The 9,885-nt window shown below is 52.8% G+C and overlaps 1 protein-coding gene across 1 annotated transcript in view; it reads left to right on the top strand.

Moving 5' to 3' along the window:
• TCF7L1 (transcription factor 7 like 1) overlaps nucleotides 1-6,768 on the top strand; it is a 13,160-nt gene extending 6,392 nt beyond the window's left edge. Inside the window, exons 5-9 of the mRNA XM_019501378.1 lie at nucleotides 968-1,111; nucleotides 3,455-3,614; nucleotides 4,494-4,601; nucleotides 4,818-4,878; nucleotides 5,712-6,768. Coding sequence (XP_019356923.1) covers nucleotides 968-1,111; nucleotides 3,455-3,614; nucleotides 4,494-4,601; nucleotides 4,818-4,878; nucleotides 5,712-6,151 — 913 coding nt within the window. The 3' untranslated portion in view covers nucleotides 6,152-6,768. The remainder of the gene's footprint in view (nucleotides 1-967; nucleotides 1,112-3,454; nucleotides 3,615-4,493; nucleotides 4,602-4,817; nucleotides 4,879-5,711) is intronic.
• Nucleotides 6,769-9,885: the final 3,117 nt, after the last annotated feature.

Genomic DNA, 9,885 nt, shown 5'->3' with positions numbered 1-9,885 from the left:
CTGCGGCTGCGTGCAGTACAGGCATTTATTGGCCAAATTATCGGCCTCATCGGGCCGATATCCAATACAGCCAGTTTTCTTTATATCAGTACGGATTCAATATCAGACTGATGTATCAGTGCACCTCTACACAGAAGAGCAGCATTTCCATTAGAAAACACTGTGTATCTTGCATTTGCTCCCCTTTTACCTCAGAGTAAATTCCCTTGGTGTAAATGTATTGTGTCTGCATCCCAAGAAACCTTGTTTAGGACCCTCTTGGACACAATCAGGTTCTCTCCAAGCTGGTGGCTGCCTATACACAAGGTCCTGCAGTGGTCTTAGCTTAGTAGGTAGTAAGTTTAAAACTAACAAAAGAAAGTTCTTTTTCACCAAGCATGGAATTCAAATGTGTTAACTCATTGCCACAAAATGTTGAGAGAGCTGAGGGTTCAGCCAGATTCAAAAAAGGATTGGGCACGTTCTTGGAGGAGACGGGCATTGGTAGCTATTGAGCACGGCAGTGAGGGGCACAGCCTCTGAGTCAGAATTTCCTAGACCTTAAATGCTGGAGGCTGCAAGAGGGGGTGCAAACCCTGGTCACACCCTTTCAGCATCCACCCTCTGCTGAAGTGTGGCACAGGAGACTGGGCAAGATGGACCTGCCGTTTGACACAGCACATGGCAGTCCTTACATATCTGGCCGGTCCTAGAGCAGGGGATGCATTTCCCTTGTCAGAGAAGCTGGACTGTAGATGCACAGACCTGGCATGACTCAAGGGATGATCATCATGTTGCTTCATGCACAGCTAGGTCATGCTCAGAGGCAATGCTGATAGAGGTAGGGTAGGTTGGAGTCAAGGGGAAGGACTAACAGGGCGGGAGGAGTGTGTGCATGGCCTGGGGAGAGTAGCTGGGATCTGCACTGAGGCTGATGCTGTGTTTCCTCCTGATCCCTGTGTCCTGTTCTCTCCCTCCTCACTCGCAGCCTGATGTCCAGCAGGTTTTCCCCACACATGGTGCCACCTCCCGCGCATGGGCTCCACCCTTCGGGAATCCCGCACCCTACCATTGTCTCGCCCATCGTGAAGCAGGAACCTGCACAGCCCAGCGTGAGCCCAGGGGGGAATGCGTAAGTTAAGGATGTAGGAGAGGGGGGCATGAGGAGTGCAGCTCCAGTTGGCTGTCTTTTGGTACACTGCGGAATTTCAGGGTTGGACTTCTACAGTGCCTCGCGCATGCAGGCCTGTACTGGTGAACATGAGCCCTATTTTCCATTAAAAAGTGGTTTTTCATAGAATCAGAAAGAGGTAGGGCTGAAAGGGACCCCAGAGGTCATCTAGTCTAACCCCCCTGCCTGAGGCAGGATCAGCCCTATCCAAACCATCCTATACAAATCTATCATCTAAACTCTTCATAAAATCATCATCAATCCTGACACAACACACGACATAACACCGAACCTGCCACAAGGAAAGCAGGAGGACCGCAGCAGCCAATGTCCCATTTCTATAGAAGGTTGTTAATATACACTCGAGATCCCAGGCAGAGGCTGTGCCCCTTGCTACAGAGGAGAGCAAACCCTGCCTATCAATCTGACCACGGGGAAAAAATTCCTTCCTGACCCCAAATCTGGCAGTCAGCCTGACCCTGAGTGGAGGGGCAAGACCCTCTAGCTAGAAATCTCTGGCTTTAAGTCCCAGCAGGAGCATCACAATCCCCAGCCATATGGAAAAAAAGAAAGAGAAGGCAGGGTAAAAGCAGCCACTTTTTAAGCGACCGTTCCCACTTCATGCAATGATTGTAGTGTTTTCCCTGCAAAAGCATCTGATTTTCTGAAAAGTGTGTAAGCACATGAGTTTGGAAGGGTTGTGTCAGCTTCCAGAAGATCCAAATCCTAGTATCTGCAGCTGCCAGATGGTGTGTAGGATTGGGGCAGGATTTTGTTACCAGGCCATTCTCAGGGGCTCCCCCAAATGGCAGAGAGGTGACATTGGCCTTAAAACTGCTTTGCAAGCTCTGTGCAAAGGATGCAGTTAATCCAGCGGAGGCATTTCCATATATCTTTCCCTCCAGGCACACTCTAGTGCCCAGACGAGAGCCTGATGTACACAAGCTCACTCATACCTGCTTGCCTGTAGGAATACATGTGTACATATGGCCTTGCATATGTACCTGCCTGCTTTCACCAACATGCACACATACTCCCATCCCTACCACACAGATATTTCCCATGCATGTTTACACACATACCCAGCTAGCCTTTCACCTCCAGGCACATCTGTCACACAGGTACACTAAGACCTTTGCCCACAACATGCACCTCCACATGAACATAGGGGTGCAGATGGCTCAGTGCATCAGCAAATATAGCCCCAATGCATATTTTTCTCCAGTTAAAAGAGAAACTAGAAGCTTTACTTATGGGCAGGCCCCAGTGCTATATTATTCAGTTAAAGATCAAAGCAAAAAACCCAAATCTTAATTTAATGGACTGTACACTGATTTGCCAGCTTAGACATTAAGTTAAAAAAATACAACAAATCAGGCAAAAACAGTCCATAGATATTGTTTCATTGGTTCTGTCATCGTTACAGGTAAATGCACATCTCTTATTCAGATTTGTACAACAGAATCTAGTCTTTTTGAGCATCTTGACAGAGCATCCAACATTTCCCTGTCTGCCATTTCCACACCTGACTTCATGTGTACTTGAGTTAATATAACCACACTTGAGTTGAGATTTTTAGTTATAGCTAAAAACAGGCAGCAGGACTATGAAACGAGAGAGATTACCAGGAGCAATTTTGCTGTTAGCAGACAGCAGAATTGCAGAAGAAAGGATGACTTGATTAATGAAACATCAAGACCATTAAAAAGGAGAGAGTTGTTGTCACCTGTGGAGTAAAGATTAGCAGGAATGAGGGAGAGGATAATGAACCACCTGACTCTTTCAATGCTGCCTAAATAGAAATGCTGTAATTGACTTAAAGTTTGGGTGAGGCAGGGATTAAAGCAGGGTGTAGCTGTACCATGGCACCATGCCCTGGATGTGTGTGCGTGTGCGCATGCGTGTACACACACACACACACACACGCACACACACACACACTTGTGAAAAATCAGCCTCCTTGCACCAACCTGATCTCGTCCTGTGCTGAGGCAGCATGGTTGGGTGCCAAAGGGGACATGTCCTGGAATCTCTGTGGGGCAGGGGGAGTTATCTTGTAAGAAATGCTGATGGAGTTGGGGCCACACAGTAATGGTTTTTGCATTTGGGTCCTACAGAGCAAAGAGATTTATTGGTTTCCTTGGGAAGGAAAGAGCAAATCCCACTGTTCAGGTCTGCAGAAGACCCGGGGCTGGGGAGGGGGAGCGGGTGCTGGACTATGCCCCCAGGGGCCTGAGCAATGGCTGAGAGCTGCCTCTGGAACATGATGGCCATTGTGGTGACTGCCTGCTCTGGTTACCACAGGAAATCCCCAGTCACTGTGAAGAAGGAAGAGGAGAAGAAGCCCCACATCAAGAAACCGCTCAACGCATTCATGCTGTACATGAAGGAGATGCGGGCCAAGGTGGTGGCCGAGTGCACGCTGAAAGAGAGTGCAGCCATCAACCAGATCCTGGGCAGACGGGTACCAGTGTCTTTCTCTCTGTCTCCTCGGTCCCTCTTTCCTCCATGCCTCCCAGATTCTGCCCTGCATCCAACTCTCCTTCTCTTCCTGTGCTTTTGGTGTCCTCGGAGCTGCCCTGGAGCTTGCCCCCCAGCTTCTCCATCATCCATGGGGGACCTTGCCTGGCTGGCATCTGCAGAGGATATGCAAGTGCTCTGGATGCTGGAGCTGGCATCATCTCATTTACATCATCCTCCCTTTACAAGGCTGTAGTGTGGGAGGAGCTTGAGGATCCCAGGAACCACCATGCCACAGGGGGGCCCCCAGCTGAATGCTCAGCCCTGGCATCCCCAGGCCACTTGCTGTGTGGCTAGATAGTGACCCCCAGCCACAGCCGCTGCTCCTGCTTCTGTGGGTATGCTGGGGGTCTGTCCTGTAGCACACTAGGTAGAACTAGAAAGGGACGTAGCACTGGCTCCACACTTATAGAAAGCATCCTTGAGGACTCTGGTAATAACCTGCCTGGAGTGATCCAAGCCAGAGGGGCACAGTGCAGAGGGTCTCCCCAGCTGTGGCTGGGGGCTTCATTGAGAGCAGGAGCTCCCATTTGCTGCCTGTCCCCAGGCCCTGGGAATTTTCCAGGCTCTGCCTCAGGGTGGTGGTGTGGGCCTGGAGGCCTGGCCCTTGTGCCTTGCACTCCATCTCATTAGGGCTGTGGGCAGCTGCCAACGCTGCTCCAAGTTGCACCTAGCTCAGCCCTGGTCCTTCTGAGAGCTGCCTGCTGCAGCTGCTGCCCGCCCCAGGCTCATGACTCAGGGGCCCCTCGCAGAAAGGGGGAGGGTGGGTTTTGTCCCCCCACCCCCAGGTTTCACAGTCAGTTGACTTCCTTTCTCCCCTTAGTGGCACTCACTGTCCCGGGAAGAACAAGCCAAGTACTACGAGCTGGCGCGGAAGGAGCGACAGCTGCATTCTCAGCTCTACCCGACCTGGTCTGCACGGGATAACTACGTGAGTTGAAGCTGCCAGGGGTGGGGGGGAGGCTTGGCGGGAAAGCATGGTCTCTGCAGAGGCAGCCCCTCCCTGGCACATGCCCTGGGGAGTATTCTCAGGTGTTACACAGCAGCTCAGCCTTGGGGATCACAGCAATGCTTGACCTTCCTCCCCCAGTTGCCAGTTGCTGCTGCCCTGGCACTGTTCTGAATCCTGTGCTATTGCCTTTTCCAGGGGAAAAAGAAGAAGAGGAAGCGAGAGAAACTTGCCCAGCAGCAGACCCAGGACACCGAGAGTGAGTACCAGCCCTGGCATGTCATGACCTGACAGGGCATCTGCTTCATGCAGCTCCATCAGATGGGGACAGGACCCTGTCTTCTCCCCCTCTCTGACAGGGCTCTGACCCAGACCTGGTCTGAGCAATGTGGATGCTTTAAAAAAACGCCAAGAACCCTGCCTTGAAAATACCACTGAGGTGGGACAAAGCAGGGTGCAGGGGCTGTCCCCTGAGGCTAAGATGCTCTGCTCTGTCCTTGGATATCTTTGTTGATGATTTGACTTGTATCCTATCCCACCCCGTGATGTCAAGATGTTGGGAGAAGCTGCACGCATGTGCCAAGAAGCTATGCCCTTCCCAGCCCCTTTCCTTCCAGTGAGACTGGTTTCCTTGGCAGAGTGAAGTCAGGCCTTTGCCTTAGTCCATGCCCCCTGCTCCCTGCATGCCCAGGATCCCACATGCCAGGTTTGCTTGTGCTTCTGGCCATAGTTCATGCTGTTTGTCTGCCTAATTTGGTAGTGAGGATAGAGCTGAATTACTCAGGTGCAGGCAGTCCTCCAGTGCCTTCCCACAATCCTCCCTGCATGCCCAGCGTGATGAGTCCCTGGTGGATGAGGCAGGGCAGTTCAGTTAGTTCAGGCCGTTCTTTGTGGGAGATGCAAATGTAGCACTGTGCAGCTCATGCCTACCTCAATATAACCAACCTCCTGGCATGCCGCGCTCTGGGGCAGCAGCAATGTGCGGACAGCCCCATTCCCAGGCGCAGATACTGGGCTTCGCACCTGCTGTTTTTGCTACCCAGGACTGGACTGTATGGGGATGCTGATGGGTTCCTTTGCTGCCCCTTCCAGGCTCCCTGGTCTCCAAGAGCAAGAAGCCCTGCGTGCAGTACCTGCCTGTGGAGAAGCCCTGCGACAGCCCTGCCTCCTCCCACGGCAGCATGCTGGATTCGCCTGCCACGCCCTCAGCAGCCCTGGCCTCTCCCGCTGCCCCAGCAGCCACCCACTCTGAGCAGGCCCAGCCCCTCTCGCTCACCACCAAGCCAGAAGCCCGAGCCCAGCTTGCCCTGCACTCGGCTGCTTTCCTGTCCAGCAAGGCCTCCTCTTCCTCCTCCTCTGGCCTCAGCAGCCCCTCACCTCTCCTCTCCAGACCCATCCCCTTTCCCTCGGTGCCCCCCACAGCCCTTCTGACCTCCCCTCCCTCCTTCTCTGCTGCCCTCCCCTCCCCACAGGCCGCCTTAGCAGTGCTGCAAGCCCAGCCTCTTTCCCTGGTCACCAAACCAGCTGACTAAAGGAGGCCTCCAGTCCTGTCCCTGTCCCGCCCCACTGTACATTGCCGAAGCCACAATCGAGATGCAAACGCCGCCCAAACCGTTATTGGTCAATATTTGACCCTTTTGCGAACTCTTTTATAAGCAGACTCTGGAGGACGGGGCTTTCTGCTTGGAGCTGTTCCCAGTAGTCTATGTAAAGACCATTTTTAATAAAAGAAAAGAAAAAAAAAAAAATTAAAAAGAAAACCCACGCACCAGCCAGCCACAAGATGCTCACATGAGCCCAAAGCAAGTGGAGACAGCTGTTTTTCTGTTGCCCCCTCCCTGGAAGCCCTGGGCTTGGACAGATGGAGCCTCTCTGGCGTTCTGCTGAAGGTCATTTTGGACACCAGGCAGCGGGCACCTGGCAGCTCACAGTGTTGTCCTGAAAACAGGTCTTCTCAACATGCCTCGGGCTTGGAGAGAGGGCCAGGGCCCCTGCCCCAGCCTGAGTGGAGCATGCCATGCCAGGACAACCTGCCCCTGGTTCCTCCTGTGACTGTTTCAAGGTTGGGGAGGGAGGGGAGCTGAGCCTATGGGGGAACCTCCCATCATCTGTTAATTTTCACAAAAGGAAATAAAACTCCAGCTGCAAAGTTGCTGTGTGGAGCGTGGTCCATGGATCTCCATGAGTCTCTTCACCCACTGGGAACTGCCTGAGAGGCCCCCCATGCAGAAGAAGGGAGTATGTGTTGGAGGGGGGTTCAGGACTGGTTCACTAAAGGGAAGATGGCATCCTGTTTTCCTGGGCACTGTATATAGCACATGCGCTCTGTTGCCAACATTCACCCCTGTGAGCCCTGAAGGCTGGGCTGCAGCTCTGGGACTTGAAAAACTCTTGATATTTCTTCCCCAGTTATGCCCCCAGCAGTACCAGGCTCTAGACAAGTCCAGAGAGATCCCTTTTAATCGTGTTCCCACTCCAAATGGCTTCACCCAGGGCCTGGGAGGGATGACAGGCCCCTCCGCAATTTGACTCTTACCTGGACAAACACAACCCGGTCCCTGTTTTGTTTTGTGTTCTAGGCCTGAAGCTCAGTGCATCTCAAGGGGTGTAAACTCCACAACTCATGGAGAACCACCAGCAGGGGAGTGCAGGGGAGAAGCATGCAGCTTCCCCCACCGAGCAGGTATGTGTCGGGCTATCTGTTCCTGTCTCTCAAGGAGGGTGCTGCCTGCCAACCCTGTATTTGGTCAGCACAGACCGGTGTGAGGTGGGTGGCACCGTGCCTTTGTTTACCACGGGCCCCACATTGGTTCAACCCAGCCCTGAACTCAGTAGGAAGTTCCTTCCCAAACAAGACGGTCTTTTAAAGAGCTTTTCGTTTTCAGAGAAACCGTTTCCTTGCTGCTGGGAGAAGCCAAGAACTCCCTGGAGGTCTGGACAGGTCCTAACGTGTCAATTGATGATGCCCCGACAGCGCATCATGCAGGATCTGTGCACTACAGGGGTAGCGTGGTGCTAGAACACCCGTCTGCTGCAACGCAGTCCTTTGCAGAGGCACAGGCCAGCTTTCTCTGTGCAAAGGCTGCCCGGAGGAAGGGATTTTCAGCGGGGAGAGTGGGGGTCACGTGCAGCCTCTCTCTTCCCCACCCCAGGATCAGCCTGCAGACAAATAACTCCTTGAATTGGATTTCATGGGAAATTAAAGGCATGAAGAGACCTGTCAGAATAATTAAAGCCTGAACTGGAGCCAGACAGCTTCAAACAGATGTTGGCTTTCAGCAGGAGAGGATTTCTTTGTTTTACTCGGCATTTTCCCATACAGAAAAGGAACATCTGTTGCGATGCTTTGCTGCGCTCCTGAGCAGAGCTAGATGTGGATTATATCCCGCTACCAGAGAGGCAACTGGCTCACCCGATCCAACAGCCGCTATTGCCCGGAGTGCTCCCCTCTGCTTTCCATCACGCTGCTGGCAAAGAGAGCAGGAGGCTGCTCCATGGTGGGACTGCTCCATTCACAAAGGAATATGCTCCTGCTGGCAGGGTCTGTGAGTCCTTTGTGCATTGGAGCTGATCGAAAGTTTGCCCCCCAGAGGCCAGGCTGGAAGTTTGCCTCCCAGCATTTGTTTTTGGCCCAAGACTGATTTTTTGCATGTGTTCCCCTTCCCCAAGACAAATGTTGGCTTTCCTGCAGAAAACCGAACATCCAAAATGTGAGGTGCAAGGGCTATTATGTTACATAGGGGAATAGCATGGGAGTATTTTCTCCGCAGGCCAAATGTCGTAGATTCCCCACTGCACATCAAGATTGTGGTCTACACTTCTTCTATGGTCTACACTTCTTCCAACCTTGTCTGATGCATTGTTGGAAAACTTGTCCAAGCAGGAAGGAGACTCCGGCCAGAGAGTCCTGAGCAATGGTTCCCAGGAGAGCTGCACCAGCATTTCCAACTAAGAACACGTTTAGGTGTACAAACCTCTGCACAGCCCCACACCCACATATGTGAGCAGCAAAGAGATGCTACCACTGACTCCAAAAAGGTCCCACACAGGGGCTCTGAATGACGCATGCAGGTCACTTCCCTTGACTTCTCCAAATCCTGCCCAGTTCTTTTAGGAAAAGGGTCAGTGGCGCCCTGTCTTCTTGCAGAGGGATTGGTAGAGGGGGTTTCCTGCAGAGCTGGGGGCTGGGAGGACACCCAGTCATTGAATGGGCATCCCCTGGCGGTCTGGAAAGTAGCTTGTCTCCCCAGGAGCTGGGTGTCTCCACCCTGCCCCTGCTGTGTGTCTGCTCTGCCGGCATTGCAGGAGAGGGAAGGCAGATGTCTGGTAAGCACCTGGGTTTGGTTAAACTCCCTGGGTCTAATTGTGCTATTTCTGTCTAGGAACATGCTCTTCTCACAGCCCTGCAGGCAGTCTACTGAGCTGCAAAGCCAAACTGAATCATGTCTCATTTCTTCAAGGAGACAAAGCATCCAAGGGCTGGCACAATAACTGTCCAGAGGCTCCAGAGACACAGCCTGAGAATGGGATTTCTTGTCCCCCTTGATGCCCAGGATGGAGTATGGCCCAACAGGGGGACAAGCAGCTGCCCAGCTAGACGGACCCTCTGCAGAGATCTCCTGCAACAGACATGGGGACTCTGAGGTGGAGACTCCAACCCAGCCTGGGATGCAACCTCAGGTACACCCCCAGACCTTGAAGAAAGAGGCTGTTTCAAAGATGTTGAGTATCTGCTCCTCCCACTGGGAATTGATGGCACTCAGCACCGCTAAAGCAAGTTCACCAACAGAGGTAGGGCCTTACCTTCTGCCACCCATTGGTGACCTGAGTGTCTTAGGTCGGCACAGGCTGGTCACCTGGTGCTGGCTCTGCCTTCTCATTTCCACACTCCAAAAAGATGCTAACAAAGCACTACAGCTGGCTCTGGTATTCGGTACCTGTGTAAGCCAAGGCTGTAGCTGCCTCCTGAGAGGTTTGGTAGTGGGGAGTGGTCATGGTGGTGGGCAGACACGGTGCCAGAGCAACAGGGAATGGGAAGGACAGTGCACACAAGGTCATTGCCATCTAAAAACAGCTTCTGAAGGCACATGTGCAGACACACACACTGCACATCCAGGAGGGGCCAGCAGGGGACTGCATGCTTAGGGGTAATCAGCACGGGTTCATCAGTGGCAGGTCCTGTCAGACCAACCTGGTGGCCTTTTACGATCAGATCACCAGATCATTAGATGTAGGGGTAGCAGTGGACATAGTCTTCCTGGACTTC

Source organism: Gavialis gangeticus, unplaced genomic scaffold (assembly GCF_001723915.1).
Source record: "Gavialis gangeticus isolate Ggan-Ray unplaced genomic scaffold, GavGan_comp1, whole genome shotgun sequence".
NCBI classification, from domain to species: Eukaryota; Metazoa; Chordata; order Crocodylia; family Gavialidae; genus Gavialis; species Gavialis gangeticus.
Note: the sequence above shows the minus strand (reverse complement) of the source record. Positions and strands in the feature narration are given on the sequence as shown.